Here is an 18,632-nt window from a genome sequence, read left to right on the forward strand (position 1 = left end):
ATAATGATAAGATTAGGACCCGAAAAGGATGATTTCTTAAACTTTTGGAAACATCTTTATAAAGATCTTCAACATCCTATTCAAAGAAAAGGAAGGAAATAATTGAAAAAGATAAGAACAGTAAGATTATTTGGAAGTTAGTTGTGAAACAAAATTGGTTGGTTTCTATAATTTTCACAAGCATAAATAAGGACCACGACCTTTCGTGCAAGTGGGTATTCATGGCTGATTCTGGACAAATAGATAACACTTGCATCACAGAAGAGGAAATCTCTCTTCTAAGACAAGTAGATTACTGAAAAAGACTCTGTTTTTTCAAGTGTTTGCTTTCACTCCAAAATACTTAGGCCTACCAATCTTCTTGTCTTTTGTGTTTATGAAGAGAGCAGCCATAGTGGTGACATAAGACAATGATAGAAAAGATTATTATACAGTGAGAAGATGATGTCTGGTTCAAATAGATGTGTGGGTCTTGTATGAACGTCGAGATAGGAAGGATAAATCGTTGGGAGATGATGCTTTAGCATTAATGCAGGAAAAGTGGGAAAGGTTGAAGTGATACGTTATGCTCCTGTCGTTACTGCTGTGGACAAGAGAAAGAGTCGTCATCATCCTATAATTTTCCTATCTTCATTATTGTTCGGCAAACTGAAAGCAAACAGGAACAGCCTCCTGGGTTTTGGATCCCTGCAATTCCTTGTCAAATCACTTTTTACCATAACAAAAGCGGGCAAAATGGTGGCCTGCCACCTACCAACCTCCACCAGTAGTTGGCGGCCACTAGGTGGCAAAGAAGTTTTATTTCCTATCATGTTGAGTCGAAAACCGGAATCGTTTTCAAGAAGTCAGGGTTCCATCCCAACTTAACATTGTTTTATTATTATTATTATTATTATTGATTGCTTATTTTTCTGAATGCAAAAATATTTTGGAGAGCAGAGGGAACAATCGATTAAACTACAGAAGATAAGGATATGTCTTGGCTAATTTGATTGAAGCTCTTAACAAATCCTTATAATGCAGCTCCAAATAACTTACAAACACATTATGGGAAATTTTTAATGTTAAATTAGATCAAACAAATCTTGAGTTGCTTTAAGATTACAAGATGGCAGGCAAATTAGCCTTGTACAAAACAATAAAATGTAGTAGTCTGCAAAAGCAATGTATCCTGCTCAAATCGAATCCATAAACACCAGATAAAGTAATCCCATGGGTTAGCACGAACCTCACAAGGCATGACGCCTGGTTCTTTCTGCATTACCTAATCACTCGAAGTCCAGAAAGTCGATGGTTAAAGAAAAATGACAAACGCCATCCTCAAAAAACATTCTACCTCTATTTCAGCATTTCAGCTCAACTTAAAAAGTAACAGCAACCTTTGCATATTAAAATAGGGGAATTTGTAGAGAACTGGACAGTAAAATTACAGCGAATCAAAAATATTCAAAAGACGAACAAAAATTGACGGTTCTCTAATGACAGGATTATATAAATACACCATACTCAAAAGTTTACTGTGGTGTTGTCTCTGGTGCAGCATAACATTTCCCTTATTCTCTCCTCTTCCGCTTCCTACGTCTGTCATCTCTTTCACTCTCATCTGAACTTGATGAATCTGATTTGGACTCAGAACTAGCTGTGTCTGAGTCCGAACTATCAGATTCATCATCTGATTCAGAGTCTGAGACAGCTTGTTCTTGTTGCATAATTAGGCGTGGCATATTCTTCAAGTACTCACGTAAGTTTTCAGTGATGCCACCAAGCCCAATGGATGTGAAGAAATTAATTGCAAACCGTGTGTTCTTGGGATTATCCCTTGGGAAGATAGATTCAAAGGACTCCTGCATTGTGGGATCTGTAAGACGCTCATTCAGCAGACGGATGCCCAGATGCTCTGACAATTCCTGCACCAGAGACAACACTACAGTAAACTTAACAGCTTCCAGAAAAAATGGCAGCAGACATTAACACCCAGAAATAATTTAAAACTATCCAAAATCATAATTTTTTTTATAAATGAGGAGCTAGAGTGAGTTCACGTATTTGTTCAAGAAGGAGAGCGTGAACTAAACAGATGTGCATTGTAATAACCAGGATAAATCCCACTGGATTAAAGTTTAACAGAAAACATAGCACGGAATAGCACGAAATAAAGTCACAAGAAAATAACAAGGACTACATAAGCCGACATCACTACATGAACATGGATTCATAATCCTGATGACTGAGTTGTCATGAGACCATTAATCCCACACATAAGCAAACTTCCCAATTATTCTAATTTACCTACACGACACCATTAGAATTTTCTTATCCTTAGCTTTTTTGTTCTTAAACTACATAGCACATGGATTGGTTATCAGACCAATTGATGCCAACATGACCACAGGACGTTTTAAAACAGCAACTATTGGAAACAGAACTTCTCTTCTAAGATGATGATAATTATTTACACCATCTCAATTTAGGCAAATGTCCAATGTCAGATGCCTCGAGCTCTTTTTCAAATCGATTTATATTTCCATGTTTCAGAAGGGAAATGAGATTAGCAACATACTATAACGGGATGCCTAGGAAAAAAACAGACAAGAGGGTGTACAATATTGAAATATGTCTCTTTAGTTACCTGAAATAGAATCTTAATAAATATACGAGAAGAAGATGTGGTATCCTCCTCTGTTAAGCGTATATAGGCTAAGACAGGCCAAGGCAGAGCATCTGTGCCCAGTAAATGTGCAAAAAATTTTGCCACATTGCGCAGTTTATTTGTTTCAAGCCGGTGAATCATGGAATACTGCTGGACGAAGCACTTCTCAAAATTTTCCTGGTGTACTTTGTTGATCATGCAGAATCGCTGCCCCAAAAGACCGTAATACCGGAGGTATGTTCTCTCCTGACTGCAGCATTCCAAGAGCATAATGCACAACTCCATCTGAATATGTCATCAAGACAATTATAACTCTGCTAGTAGTATAGAACTAGGTCCCAAATAAATTTTAGAAACAATAAAACTCAACTAGGAACTTAATTTACTTCTTGCACATTAAAGAACAAATTATAGGATAACATATAAGGCATTTCATAAAGGTAGATCACTCGACTCCAATTCAAGAGATCGTTGATTTGCATGTTACCTAGCAATAAAAGTGGGTTGTCAGACCTCATATTTTTGGATGAAGTTTATTTTAACATATTTTAGTCCAAAGTTTTTAACAAAGATCATGAGAGATGGGACTGGAGTGGGATTAATGAGCTACAGCCACTCACAAGCCCACTGACCACCATGCAAACCAAGCTTAAGCATCTCCTAATGTTCAAATTGAAAACGAGCTGGTGTCAAGCCCATGCGAGTGTCAATGAGCCAAGCCCAAGTCAAGCTGAGCTCCATGTAGCAAGTAACTGAAGTACCCAAACATCAAATAAATTCAATTGGTTGAGGGGGCAGGGATTACAAAATGAAAGCCAAGAATGATGGCTTAATCAGGATATGTAATCATATTTAGTAATTTGAAATGTTTGGAGAGTACTTAAATTGAATCTAAATCATCTTGGTTAGTCATTCGTTATTCATTTGATCTGCAAAGGGGTGAAGAGAAGTTCATGCTGAAAAGAAGACTTGAGCATAGCTCCTAATTGTTATTTTTTCATCTAACCAACTAGCCAAGTACTTCACTTGCAGAAATTCATCAATTGTAAACAAACATTCACTCTACATTTATTCTTTCCCTAACCATCACAAATAAGGAAATACCCGAATAAGGTGACTTTGTTTATACAGCAGGAAAATCTAGTACCACTTACCTCTTGACCTGGCTCTAGTTTAATTTTTAGGAGCTTATGTCCAGCCTCCTCAAAATCAACACTAGACATAATAGTGAGGTAGATGGTCCTCCGAAGATTGACAAGGTTTGTCTCGGTTTCGTCCTTTATCTTCATCTCCTCCTCATCCTCTTCCTCGGATTCATCATCCTCCTCCTCCTCATCATCATCATCATCTGATGCAGCATCTGAAGCGTCTTCATCCTCAGACTCTTCACCCAAAAGCGTTTTCCTGAGCTCTTCATATCTCTTCTCATTCTCAGGGAAGTTTGGATCCGCCTTGAATATATCTGAACAAGGAGGAAGATTAAAAGAAAAAATTAAATTAAATTAAATAATATATAAGTATAGGTAGACCAATCAAGAAGCAGAAAACAACAGATAGCACAAGGCATACCAAGGGTAATCTCTGGATTTATTTCCTCTTGGAGAGAGAGCTCATGGGTTAACTGATCTTCCTGCTCTACAAGATCCAGTTCTGGACGAACAGCTGGATACCCCTGCAAACAAATACATCACAAAGTGCATCTTTATCCTGGCTATCCTTGGACACTAATATGTCATACCAAAACTCCAGAAAGAAAAATAGTAACAATAATGATAACACCATAAAATGAAAAGTAATTTACCTGAAACTTCGCTTTTCTTATTGCAAAAAGCCCTTCAATCAGAAATTGAACCCGTTTGTCTATCTCCCCTTCATGAAGAATTCCACGAAAACGCTCAAATATTCCTGTTAAATTACAAACCATGAGAACAGTAACTAGAAAAATTTCCAGGAAACAAACAAAATAAAGAGGATAGGAACATTAGGATATATATCCACCAGCACTTTCTCATGCAAACCTTGTTAAGCCATATAACATAATGATCCAAAAGTTTTAGATAGCAGGTTGCTTATTATTTTTTATTTTTTTTTTTATTTTTTTTTTTAACGAGAAACTCCTCAAACCCAGGGCCACTTTGTATACCCATCCCTGTCGGATAAACCTCAGACCCATGTAAAACGCCCCTCTCCAAGGAATCTGGTAATACTCTGGCTTCACTGATGGGCTAGCCCTAAGGGGATTCAAACCTTAGACCACATAAACTCTCTGTTGACTTTTGTATAGAAAAATTAGATGAGAAGAAGAAAAGAAAATGAGGTACTCAGCAATACACTCACACTCTGCACCATATAATACCAGACCACCATCAAAAGTTAGATATATGCCACAGCCATGAGTGGCAACTATTCCTGAAAGTACAAAATAATGCCATGACATTGTTTCTCGATCTTCATGACAATCGTTAACTTGGTATTGTCATGGGTAACATGGAATGGCAACTTCTTAGTCCAACCAAAGACACATGATTGATCAGGAAACACTGGCTCAGCCAATGATATTAAAATCATAAACAGGGATCAGACATAAACAGACTTTTTTTTTATTAGTAAACTATTTTTTTTCTTTTTTAAAAGTAATCGAGATATCATTAAAAGCATAAGGCACCTCATGTACACAAAGTACAAGAGAAGCCACCTAGCTAGTAGAGGCAATTTATTAATAAACTATACACATGCACAGAAAATTTTGAACCTAAGACCTCAACTTCCACCCCATTCTTACAATATAAGGAGATGCCATTTGAGCATTGACCAGAAGTAGATTCAAAATTTAGGACAATAACATATCTCTGATCCAAAATTCAATTTTTACATCTATTCTCATCTGTGCTAGTACTGTTGTACAGAATACTCCAAAAAAAAGTAGGTTCATAGATGATTTAGGACCCCGCTTATGACCTGGAAATATTTTTTTACCCACTATAACTAACATGGCCTGAAATATAAGATAAATTGACAGCAAAGAATTAGGGGCATTCCAATTGAACATTTTCTTCTTCTTCTTTTCCCCCTTTTTCTCACCTTGGTAAGCAATAACACAGCTCCTCCCACAATACCATTTAATTGGAGAATACCATGATTCAATAAAGATAAATAGAGCTTCATAAAATAAATATATAGTTCATAATTCCAACAGCATACCCACCATGCAGGCCTTTGGGTGAAAGATCTTGCAAAATTGATCCACACTCTGTGACAAATCCAACAGCTACCTCAACACTGTCATCAGTTGGATTCTCAAGCAGCACTGTGAGCAACTCTAATGCAATAATCTCATGAGCCACTTGCTGATTCACGAGATGTGCAATAAATTTAACAGCAGCTAGTAATTGCGGCTGAACAGAAAGCAAACCAATAAAAAAGACAATTAGAATGAAATCAAATTGAAAACAAGCTCCACAGCGGCCAACTGTCAATCAAAACAAGGCAGATACACACCTTGTCATTACGCTTATATGCTCTCTTGAGCTGCAAAATAATCCTTCTCAATAGAAGATCGCCCACCTCAGGAAACTTGGTGTTGACAACAGCAACCAGTGCAGCAAACACATCTGTGAAGCCTGGGGATGACATCTGCGACTTCATACATGACCGGCAAAAAAGACCCCTTCCCCGGATTAGATTCTCTGAGAAGAGCTCTGGAATTATATTCTTTATATTAGCAGCATTGACCTTATTCACAAGTCCATTTATACTCTTCCGAAGGGCATCCCATGTCAACCGCTGATATTCAATACTGCTTTTGTCTTCAACCTCTTTTATCATTCGAGCCAACTTAAATGGGGGAATGTAAACTCCACCACTCTTACCCAAATTTGATGAATCAGCATTTACATTTCCTTCTTGCAATTTTGGCTGATTCTGAGGTTTTGAATCATCAAGTACTTTGCCATCTCTATCCCTGTTCTTCCCAAAACTCTGACCATCTTTTCGTTGTTCATTCACGTCCTTATCTATCCTGTGACGGTCCTTTTTTCTATCGCCATCCTCACTGTCCCGCTGCCTATGCCCATGCCGATGGGATCTCTCTCTTTCTCGCTTGCCTCTCGACACTCGCCTATCATCTTCATCAGAACTTTGATGAGATTCTTTCACCTTATCAGCATCCCCACTTTCTCGACGTCTATGCCTATCCTCATGTCGATGGGTTCTCTCCCTTTCTGGCCTGCTCCTTTCTCTCTCTACTAACTCACCATCTTCAGCAGAACTTTGACGAGATTCCCTTCGCTCTAGATGCTCGCTTCGCCACCTTCCATCTCTATCCCTAACATCCTTCCCATTCGCTCTATCCCTGTTGTTATCATCACCACTACGCTCATCTCGTCTCTCATGCTGCTTTCTACTTCTTTTATCAGAGTCCAACAAATCCTTACCATTGCCTCTTTCTCTATCTTTATCATCACGTATACGCTCATCTCGCCTCTCATCACGTTTATGTCTAGTTCTTCGCTCAGAATCCGAGGAATCACTCTCATCACTACTGTACCTTCTAGCCATACTAATCTAAAATCTAATCCACTTCCCAATGCACGCACTAATACTCCAACCTATATGTCTGCAATGCAAAAGAAAGAATTCATTACACTGCCACAAATTAAACTAAATAGCAAGCAAAGCTCTAAAACTAAAAACCCCACCAAAAATTCGTCAAAAATGATAACAACAATGAACCTAGAAACAACCTAATCGAATTAGAAACTAGTAAAACCACTTCACAGATTCGAATACGTCAAAAATATAAACCCTAGTTCATAATCTCATCAAGATCATCGACAATACTCCTAATCAAGCTAAACCCAAGATGAACAATTGAATCTTCAGGTTAAATTACATACCTCAGGCTAGGGTTCGTGAGACCCCAAGTTGACACAAATCCAATAAAAGGGGAGAGAGAATGGTGCTTCGGCTTTGAGAGGAAACAAATTAAAGGAGTTTCTCCGATTCGACTTGGTTCCGCCGAGAAGCAGCTCAGACTAGCCAAATAGGTGGTTCCCAGTGAGGGTTGGCGACTACGACCGAAACCCGTTAGTACTTCCTTTCTGCGCTAAATGGGTTGATTTCCGGTTAGGGATTTCGAAGATATTTCATATAAGACACAGGAATTTACTTTGTCGGTTTCCCTCTATTTTATGATTTTTAACCCACATTTCGTTTAAAGGTTAATTTATGTTTAAAAGATTAATTTACGAAAACGTATTTACTTAGACATCCCTTTTATTACTGCTTTCGATTTCGAATGTAAGATATTGACTGTCCATTATGTGTAGTAGTTTCGTTTTAAAATATAGATAATAAAAATAAAATTTATAAAAATGCAGTAAAGCATTTAATAAAATTTTCCATTTACAAAAATAATGTTTTAAATTATCTTTAAAATCATATGTCTTTAAAAATGTATTATTGTTTTCTATGCAAAAAAACGTAAAATTTATGCGTTTTCAAACTATAATTTTTTATTTTTTTTATTTTTTCAAATGCACTAATGAACGTGACATTTTTTACAATTTTGTTTAGAACGTGTATTTGCCTACAAAATTACAGGACCAAACGAACCGTGATCCAACAATGTAGTGATCATTAACACATTAATGTGATCATCCTCTAACCATTAACACTGTACATTTTTTATCTTTTCAAGTTGAGTCACGATGTTCTTCCACGGTTCGACCAACCAAGTAATTCCTTTTATGAGCTATTTGAAAAAGGATTATAATGAATTAAAAAAAAAAGGGAAAAAATTGGTGAATTTGCCAACGAACTCAAAATGAAAATACAATACAAACAATAAAGGTCAAAATTTCCTTCTAAGGTAAGTCTTTTTTTTCTTTTTTTGACATTCGCAAAAGGGGAGAAAAAGGTGGTGAAGGATTTGAACTAATGATCTTTAGCTCATAAAGCGTGGCTTTCAACTGATTGAGCCACCTCTTAAAAACTACGTCTTATTTCTTAAACGAACGCTCCAACTTTTTTCTTTTCACAAAATTATTGACTTGACCGTCGAAAACTCTCTATTGGCCCGAATTCAACACTACTCCAATAGTTCGCTCTTTGTTTTGCTCGAGACCCATCACCCAATTTGACTACGCAGAATTTGGTATCATCATTGCTTATCTAAAACACAATTTAGATGTTTTCAAAACCTAAATAAATAAATAAAAAACACGTTTTATTTAAAAATACAGAGAAACTAATCTGAAACCAAAAGTATTTTCCTGTTTTTCCTCAACTAAAATAGTTCAATTTTTTTTTTTTTTGGTTTCAAAAATAATTTTTTAAAAACAGCAAAATAAAATAAAATAAAATAATAAAAAAAAAGATAAACTCGTTGGTTGCATTTTGAGAAAATAATTTTTTAAAAGTGATTTTTTATTTATTTATTTATTTTTTTTAACAAAAACCAAAAGAAAACATGTTATTTCAAAATAGTTTATTTTAAGAAAATAATATTGCACCAATTATTATTATTATTTTTTTAATACCTAGGAACTTTTCATAAGAACATTTAAGGACTGTCCTACGCTCTGCTGAGGAACGGAGGCGACGCAACAGTTTCCACTAACTACATTAAGGTATTTCTGTTACTCTCATGTATGTGCTTCGTTTGGTTGCTGAGAAAACGAGGTAAAATGAAATAAAATTAAAAACTTAAGGTTAATGCTGTTCCAATTTCCCAAAATGGGTATAATTCTAAACAGGTTTCGTGTGGAAATCCAATGGCTTTTGGTAATGGTTACGCTATATTATGTTGTGTTAATGCACAAATCAAACCGTCTTTTTTGTTTCGATGGAAACTTAACTTGGCATCTAATTGTCTGTTTCTTGGAAGTTGCGGTTTCAATTGTAACATTTGAAGCTTCGGTATAGTTGTTTATGGTAGATGAAACTATGAACCAATATCTTTAAGCTTAAGGAAAAGTTTTCACTGATATATTCTGCCCTTGAAAAAGAATTATTTTTTTGTTTTCAATTTTTAATTTTTTGTAACGGTAATGATTCTTTGAGAGGTTTTCTGTGAAAAATATGCAAGAAGATTTTCATTGGGAAGTTTGTACTTGATAAGTTATTAATGGAAAACAATATGAACTTGAGTGATTCGATATATGAATTCAAGCTCAGTTAGAAACATTTAGGAATTTGAGTGCTTTGTTGGGTGTTTGGTGCTTGAGGATCGATGGGTTTTCAGTGTACTGTCTTATTACTTGGTCTTTTGTTGGTGGCTATTTGATTCGAGTCTTCTGCTTGGGAATCAATGGTTAGTGTCGGATTACTTGGTTTTGGTCACCTAATTGGACCAAAAGAGAGGGAAAAAAATGTTCCAGACTCTTCATATGTGTCTCTAAAAGTATGCTCCAAGACCAATTGTGAAAATTTTTCCTACACCAACTCTGTGTTCTATCTCTCTCAGTTACTAAATAGACTGAGGTGATTGTATTTTTTCAATGAAAATAGAAAACACCGGAAAGAAAGTCACAAGAGAAGTATTACTATGTCTTTGTAACATCTTACAAATCATTGCAAATTAATCTGTTTTGATTTTGGTTCTTGCAGTCATAAAGCCATCCTTATTCTTAACTACTAAGTATTTATTTCATTTATGTTGGTCGTGCTTGTTTAACAACGGATTTGTGTTTACAGGTTTTGGACTCGCTACTCTTGCCTTTTAGCATTCTGCTCATCCAATTTTAGTCTCATTTACTGGAAGAATTAAGCAGAATTACTAAAAGAGTATAGTATGGTAAGCTTTTATTTCAATGCCCTTCACTATTACCTTGTTGAACATGGTCATTTAGTTTGTGTGTGAAGTTTCAAGGTTTGAATCTATCCTTATGATTAAGATACTAATTGTGGTCAAGTAGTAAGTTTAGACCCTTCTTAGCATTATGCTTGTTCTTCAGTATTTTGTTGACAGCAAGAACTGTAACAGATGCTGCTAGTCTAGAGCCTAGAAAGCAATTGAGTCTTGTTCAAACAACTGATCTAGCTAGCAGCAGTGAAGAAACCATGAAAGTTAATAATCACTTGAGCATAAATGACAATACTTGTGAGTCATGATTCGATATCCAATGTGCAAATTTTAGACATTCAATGGTTATTAACATCAGGCTAACAAAAGGCTGTTGCACTTTTGCCACTGGGCTCTAGGTCAAATGGGATTTCCTCCTATAAGAACAAGATGGAGGTGAAGTCGTGGGTTCAACACCTATTAGGTTCGTGTATAACATTCCATTTCTTTTTGGACAAAAAAAAAGTGTACAGTCTCATTTCTTCCATGAGTATGATAGAGCCAGTACTGGATGACAATTACGTGTTTGAATGTCTGATTTTAGATTGGCAGATTAGAGCACTTAAGTGTTAAGATAGCATTGCCCAAGAGTGGGCTGGATTCAAAAATTTATACCGGGCTTTGGCATAGCTTACTATTGTCCATTTGTAGATATCATAAATTTGAATATGACATTGAAACTGTAGAGATCACGCAAACAATCCAACAGTCATTCAAACTGCAAACAATTATATATATACTAATTTAGGGCTGGGCTTGTTTTGGTCTAAGACATGCTAATATATCTAAGCTTTAGCCTAGTCAATTCGTTAATGAGGCCCTTAAATCACTTCCATCTTGCCTTGTGAACCTGTAAAGTGTGTTAAAAATTTGTTCCAGTTTTTAATTGTTTAAAATTTATACCAGAATCCAGCATACCTTACGGTGTCCTGTTCGGTGGATAAATGATGATATTCATGGTAAAGAAATTATTGACATTCGAACTCTAGAGATCAACTAAAAACTTAACAGCTACCGAAGCTCCAAATAGTTATACATATTCTAATTAAGTGCTTGTTTTGGCTAATATGTGCTCATATGTCTAAACTTCAGACTAACCAAATTGTTTAATAAGGTCTTTTGATCATTCTTATCTTCCCTTGGGACCCTGTAAAGTGGTTTCATAGTCAAGTTTTAAGCTGTGTGAGTTTCAGTAGCTAACTTACCAGGACTATCATTGCTACCTCTATCAGATGCACAAATTGAAAGTGGAAAGTGATGGTTTCTTCCATAGTGACAATGGCTGACGATGAATTGATAGAGTTGACACTTGACTGCTTATTGTGTTTGCTTATTGCCTACCCTGTTGTTCTGAAAAACATGCTATATCTTTTTGTTGCAGTCAGGACGCAAAGAAACAGTTTTAGATCTTGCCAAATTTGTTGATAAGGGTGTCCAAGTCAAGCTTACTGGTGGACGACAAGGTTAACTGTAATCTCTTTAGTTTATTACTATTTATATTTTCCAATTTGAGTTATTTTCTTATGTTTTTAATAATTATTGGAAATGAGATTGAAGCTGAAATATTTTGTATATTGCATTTCATAGTATCTGGTTCAATGAATTTTCCTTCCAATTTGGAATCTCAAATTCTGCTATATTTTAATCCTCGTCAGGACTACAACTTCTGGATGTTAGAGAAGAAACTAGTTGGCTGGCATGCATTCACTGACCCCCAATGCTTGGTTGGGTTCCTGAAAATCAATATGAGCCTTATGAAATATAGTTTCCAATTCCAGTAAAGCTTAGAAATTTTGTGTTAAGAGTTGATGTTGGTATAAGTGAAATCACACTTGACTCTGTTTTGGAAAAAATTTCGTCAAAGTTTAGTGTTGGCTCTAGAATGTTCTGTGATATTGGAATTTATAGCAAACAAATACTTTTCAGGCATACCACATATCCTCATGACTATTCAACAGAAAAATTGACATTTGCTTTTATGAGTTGTAGACTGTGCATTTTACTGGGTGTTACTTAGAAAGCCAGATTAGGGACTTCTCATGAGCTTATTATCTGTTTTCAAGTTAAAGTGCTCCTCTTTAGATGGTTCCAACTAATGCTGCTCCGCCAAGCATACATGGAATGGAAACTGGGTCAAGAAGAGGAAGAAGCTGAGGGAAATAATAACAATATCAATTGGTATTTAGCAAACTTATGTGCTATTGGGTGAGGTCTGAGATGGCACGGGATATGAAATTTGAATTCCTCAGATAATCTAAATGATTAGAATGGATTATTTCTCTTAAGGAGTTTAAATGAGAACTAGAATGAGGTCGAAGATTGAAAAATGGTCTTCCATTTAAAACTACTTGCTACTAATGGCTGTACAATTCTATGTGATTCTTCATTTTGTGTTAGACTGATTAAAATTTTAATAGATACAGTGAAAGTATTGGGCACAATTTTGTATGATGCTTTCTGTTTTTAGCTCCACTCCTGTGTTCTATGCTTCTAGGGGTTTGATTTGATAGGCTTAACTGGATATCACAGTTTCCTTCTTTCTGCTTTGGGATACACATAAAACTTGAAGATGGAAATATGTTCTGTTAATGCTGGAGCTTTAATCAAACTTTTACCTCTATTTTTTTTTTGTTTGTTATGTCTAAACCCTTCTGTGTGGAATAACTGTTATTTGTTTGTTTCAACTTATTAGTTTTCTTTTTTCCTTTTAACTTCACAAGCATCAATAACCCACTTTGCACACATACATGTAAACACATTTTTTCCTCCACTGACTTTCACAATGAGATTGAACTTATGTCCTCAAGTTTGTGAAGCTTTATGCTACATATTTAATCTTTATTCCTGACATAATTTTTCTACTTGACTTGTTTTGGGCGATATAGCCCCTGAGAAAATTGCAGGAAAGACCTTTTGTGAGTGCTTAATTGTTTCAGCAGATATATTCCATAAAGCTTGAGGAAAATATCTTTGTATAGTCAATTAGCTTTGAGGGGAAAAAATCTCTTCAATCCCCTCTCCCCCCACTTTTTTTCAGAAAAAAGAAATAAAAATCTGGAGACAAGCAGATTATCTTTCTGTGCCCTGTGTATGCTTTTTAAGTCGTCAATAATGTGATTAGCCCAGTGATGCAACAAGTTGTAGAGAAAACTTTTTTATCGTATTTTTGTTTAAAAAGTTTACATCTGTTAATCTGTTATATATTTCGTGTACTTTTCTAGTAGTTATACAGTAATTATGTTCTTTTGGGTTCTCAATTTGACTATGACTTCATAATTATTACCTGATTGAGCTATATATTTATATTTTCTTACAGTCACAGGGACCTTGAAAGGTTATGACCAGTTGCTGAACCTCGTCCTTGATGAAGCCATAGAATTCTTGAGAGGTATAAACTTCTTTCCGCACTCTTTCGAGTGTGTTTGCCTTCTAGCACATAAAGCATACACTCCATTATCTCCATTAAGATCTGCCATGAATAAATTAAGTAATAGCACATAAAATTTTCAATTAATTATTGCAACTACATACTGTTTATCAAAGAGGCCAAAAAGGGATGACAAAGTACAAGGAGCGTCTACTTTCTACAAAAACAGGTCATTTAGAGCCCATTTGTTATCACGTTCTGTCGTTCTGCGTTAAAAGCACACTTTTAAATGAAAATGTGGAAAGCGGGTCGTTTGGCAGTAATTTCAAAACATTGGTTTTAGCAATAAGCAGGTCAAAAGGCATGTTTTTCTCTGCACCACTAAGAGAGATGCTTTATTAAAAGCACGTTTGAAAATCAATTTCTGCATTTCCGTGCAGTGGTTTTCATATAGTGAAAATGAGTGAGTTGCCTGCAATGTCCTCACATAATCCAAGAACTACAAAAAGGACTGGTTTTAAAGCTACTCCCCTCAGTGTTACCTTGCATAAACATGCAGATCATGCATTATAGTGATTAGCATTTATTTTTTAGCTCAGTTTCCTTTTTTTTTTTTTTTTATTAAAAAATTACGAATTTGGGTGCTTTATTGACACAATTATATGTTGCTACAACCGTTATTGCACTTCTGATGAGCTACTTGATAATGTTACTGTGTATATGCTGCAGATCCAGATGACCCTCTTAAGACGACTGATCAAACTAGACGCCTTGGCCTAATAGTATGTTTGCTTTTAACTTATAGTTCTCAAACAAATTTTGCAGAAAATTTTAATTACCTCTGAAGTTTTTAATAAAACAACTGTAACCACATTCAACTACAGCACTCCCTTGGATCCCTTGTGGTCCTTGTTCTTTTGAAAGCAAATGTAGATAGGAAACGACGAGTTCTTTTGACGTTGAGGATAATTTCATTTTTTTCACATGTTATGCTACTGCAGGTATGTCGGGGTACGGCCGTGATGCTTGTTTCCCCAACTGATGGTACTGATGAGATTGCAAACCCGTTCCTTCAGCCGGATGGGGTGTAGTTAATGCCATTGTTATCCCTCAAAGTGATTTCCATAGAAATGGATAGTTTCTTTTTGGACTGATTGCCTTACAAACAGGAAATGCCTATTTCTCTCACATTTGTTTTTGGACTATATACCTTTGTTTTATGGGGAACATGTGAATCTTTACTATATCATATAATATGCAAAGAGTTGTCTATTTCTTAGAAGAGACATGCTAGTTTCCAATGCATGGATCTATTTTGTACACCTACTAAACCCTAAGTTGTACGTGTCTGTTTTGGTAGAGTATGGCTCTGCCCCATGCTTCCAAAACCTATATTTGGTACCATCAAACCTCCAAGGATCAATTTATTTGAACTTCCAAGAATCCAAGACTAGCAACTACGGATCTGTACACATGATTACAAACCAGCCCACCATTCAAGGTCACAAGATTTGTTGCAAGATTTTTATTTTTTTATTTTTCCCTCGAGGTTAGAGCCTTGAAAGCTTCAACTGCTTTCTTGTCTGTTGCAACATGTCCTGGTAAGGGCTTGCTCGCCAATCAGATGTAGATCAAAACATGTTAAGGGTGTACTCATGTCTTTGGCAAATATACATTAACCTAGCTTGACCACCAACTTTTACCTTTTACCTTCTCTTTTTCAGGTCAGAAAAGTCATCGATGTCCCCTACTCTCCCTTACTGTCCTGATTATGCTAGGCATTGATTGTGAGGAATCACTAATACATATGGGTCTTTGTGTCTGCTTTTTTGAGTTAAAGCATGGTTGGAAGTGAAGGCATTCAATTAGTTTCCCCAAACCATACATGTTATCTTAAACATCAAAGTTATACCTCTCAAAAAAAAAAAAAAATTCAAAGTTATACCTTTGCAACCGACCATAAGAAGGAAAATGTTTGGGGTATTATAACTTTTATCATCCCAAATCCCAATGGCTTATCTAAATTTCTATTTAAAATAGCTAATTAGAATCTACTTTTTCTATTTTAGCTAGTTACATTTTCAAAAACATCAAAAATCCGCTTATCTATTTTATTAAAATAATATTTTTAATAATAAGGCAAGCAAGAGAAAGGGAGAAAGAAATGAATAAAGAAAGATAGGGAGGGAGGAAAAGAGAAAGTAATTAAAAACTTATCCACTGCAGATGAAATGCAACATGCATTTGGTTTGAAGAACCAGTTGAAGATTTTTTTTAAATTTTTGTTAACCATTTTACATAGATATCCAAAATGCATATGCCATTACAAACCAACATGGCATTTTATGTAGCACTCTCATGCTAGTAATTGTCATGGTAAATATCAAGTGATTAAGTGATCGAACTTACAATCTAACGTAGCAATTCAAGTGAAACTGCTACATCAACTACAATCAAATTTAATTGTTTAGTGTTTGATATGATAAGTGATTAAGTATCGGGTAGAGTAATGACTAGTAATGCACTAGTTTAATTGTACGAAACTAATAATAAAAATTATAATTCCCTCGTCAATATAAAAGTAGAAAAGCCCCAACTACCATCAGAAAGTAAAAAGTTAATTGGCTGAACAAATATATTTAATGTATATAATATGAAGAAAGGATGAGTCAAAACAATTATGGTGGCCAATATTGGAAGGTATCTTCAAAAGTACCACCGTCCGTCCACGTTTGGAACAAGAGAAAAGGAAATGATAGATTTATTCATTAAAGCCTAAATTCCGCAGAGCTCCCTTGACCATATAATAATTAATTAAAGAAATTCCATGTCGTTAGATCGAAGACCACAAAACAGTGCAGAAAAACCGAAGCTTCATCGGAAAAGAAAGATGCCACGTTGAACGTCAAAAAATTGAAGCAAAACGACATAATTAAAAAGACATGGAGGATAAGGATTCCTATGCTCGGTCATGGTCAGAATTAAGGAGGGACATGCTATATATATATATATATAACATATTCATCCTCAAAAAGCCTTTCTTTTCTTTGTGATTTTGCTTAATGTGGTCCTGGAATCCCGTCAAAGGATATTATTGTTCTTTTCATTGCTTGTAAGTTGTACCCAAGGGCTATTGCTGGTACAATGGTAAATTATCAAGCTGTCATTTCTTATATATACTAAAAAAGACTTAGTTTTTTTCTAAATTGGGTTGGAAGAGCTAGCTTTCCGATCTAATATAGTTTATAAATTTGTCATGTGTCTCTTAGCATGTGACAAATACATATTTTTTTAATAGCGCACGAGAAGTGCATGCTTTTTCAATAGAATTTTTCTCGATTTTTTTATGCTGTTAAAAAAATATATGTTTCTTAATTACATGCTTAACGGATACATGTCAATTTTATAGACTAAGTTAGAGGAATTTTCTCAAACCCAGTTTGAATAAAAAAAATTATGTTCATACTAAAAAGGCCTACGTTTTCTTCTAAATTAAATTGGGTCGGAGGATATCTTAAAGTATGTGATTCTCATATACATTAATTGAAAATGTATGATGAGTCGATGACAAAGTTTAATAGATTGAGTTCAAAGAATTTCCTATTAAAAATTAGTAAAGGGTTTGGATGGTGGTCAAATTAGCCATTCTAAAAGGGAATATGATTCTAAATCTCAATTTCAAATAAAATGAAATTAATATTGACACGTATTTTAAAAGTATGATGATGCTCATTGAAGTTGAAACATAACGTGAAGTTACATGCAAGGCATGCACGTGTCCCACAGCTTTCAAGGGATCGCACTTTACTTTCTTTGAACAAAGTTATCCAAATGGTTGGAGAGGGAGATGCAAAGCGACCCACATTACAGCTCTTTTTGTCACTGTTCTAGTACCCCCCTCGGCCCTCTCTCTCTGTTGGTAGGGAATAATTACTCTCAAGTTTTTTGGGGCATCCCTTTACTCATAAGGTAGTAGAAAAATTTATAATACAGAAAGAGCACATGCACATGGGTATGCATGGTACCTCCTTTTGTTGTTTCTTGAAGAAAGGGATGGAAGTAAGTGGCTCTCGATTGCTTGCTATCCAAAGGCAGACCAAATTGATGATTCTCTGTGAATCAAGGGGGTCATTGTGCTTGGCAAACTCCAATAAGCCAAGGCGTAGAGGAAGAAGACAAAGGGTTCATTTGGATTCTAGTAATCAGGTTGTCACGGGAAAAACATCGAACATGTAACTAGCCTTAAATTTGCCGACAACTCGCATAATTTTGTTCATCTTATTGCCTGCTAGGGAACCAATTCCGCCTTCCCTATAATTTCAGCACCTGATTCTGCACACTAGAACGCATGCAACTGCATGCAATTAATTTATATATTGTTGCCAAACTTGCCATGTATATCTATAGCCTTTGTCTGTATATATATAATTTTTTATGGATTCGGATCCCCACAATCCCGGTCCAAAGAGGAGAGAGCAGGAAGAATTGTTTTAGGGTTTAGCTCGGACGTACAGGAGAGTCTCTACTCACATACCCCGTATCCAAAGAGGATGGGATACGGGTAATAACAAGAATTCCCAATTGTAGAGGATCATTTGCGTCCTATTTTTACTGCCCCAAAAATAGAAAAAAAGAAAAGAAAAAAAAGTTTTCCTTCTCACACAAGTCATAAAATGTCCATCAAAAGTTAAGAAAGAGCCAATAATTTATTTTCTTTTGAGAAGAAGTCATTATTATTCATTTGGGTAGAATTGCTTTAATTTAGGGATTTT

At 35.5% G+C, this 18,632-nt stretch overlaps 2 protein-coding genes across 2 annotated transcripts; one reads left to right on the forward strand and one right to left on the reverse strand.

The window, feature by feature from the left end:
* Positions 1-1,320: 1,320 nt before the first annotated feature.
* On the reverse strand, positions 1,321-7,784 carry LOC132163506 (uncharacterized). The gene is made up of 8 exons (XM_059573815.1): positions 7,546-7,784; positions 6,149-7,265; positions 5,856-6,045; positions 4,452-4,555; positions 4,220-4,322; positions 3,805-4,112; positions 2,630-2,935; positions 1,321-1,907 (listed from the first exon to the last, which is right to left on the reverse strand). The coding sequence occupies exons 2-8, from the start codon at positions 7,205-7,207 to the stop codon at positions 1,554-1,556; spliced, it is 2,424 nt and encodes an 807-aa protein (XP_059429798.1). The 5' UTR covers positions 7,208-7,265; positions 7,546-7,784; the 3' UTR covers positions 1,321-1,553.
* A 1,413-nt stretch (positions 7,785-9,197) lies between these two features.
* LOC132164328 (sm-like protein LSM7) lies at positions 9,198-15,142 on the forward strand. Its single transcript, XM_059574820.1, has 6 exons — positions 9,198-9,279; positions 10,346-10,445; positions 11,875-11,956; positions 13,810-13,881; positions 14,590-14,642; positions 14,862-15,142. The coding sequence occupies exons 2-6, from the start codon at positions 10,443-10,445 to the stop codon at positions 14,949-14,951; spliced, it is 300 nt and encodes a 99-aa protein (XP_059430803.1). The 5' UTR covers positions 9,198-9,279; positions 10,346-10,442; the 3' UTR covers positions 14,952-15,142.
* Positions 15,143-18,632: the final 3,490 nt, after the last annotated feature.

The sequence above is a fragment of the Corylus avellana genome, chromosome ca10 (assembly GCF_901000735.1).
Source record: "Corylus avellana chromosome ca10, CavTom2PMs-1.0".
Lineage (NCBI taxonomy): Eukaryota > Viridiplantae > Streptophyta > Magnoliopsida > Fagales > Betulaceae > Corylus > Corylus avellana.

Excerpts from the sequence above, each read along its gene's own strand:
- LOC132163506 (XM_059573815.1), bottom strand. The coding sequence starts at position 7,207 with ATGGCTAGAAGGTACAGTAGTGATGAGAGTGATTCCTCGGATTCTGAG. Across the intron at positions 4,556-5,855 it reads TTCACCCAAAGGCCTGCATG|GAATATTTGAGCGTTTTCGT; the intron begins GTGGGTATGCTG and ends GTAATTTAACAG. Across the intron at positions 1,908-2,629 it reads TTATTAAGATTCTATTTCAG|GAATTGTCAGAGCATCTGGG; the intron begins GTAACTAAAGAG and ends TCTCTGGTGCAG.
- LOC132164328 (XM_059574820.1), top strand. Across the intron at positions 11,957-13,809 it reads GCTTACTGGTGGACGACAAG|TCACAGGGACCTTGAAAGGT; the intron begins GTTAACTGTAAT and ends ATTTTCTTACAG. Across the intron at positions 13,882-14,589 it reads AGCCATAGAATTCTTGAGAG|ATCCAGATGACCCTCTTAAG; the intron begins GTATAAACTTCT and ends TATATGCTGCAG.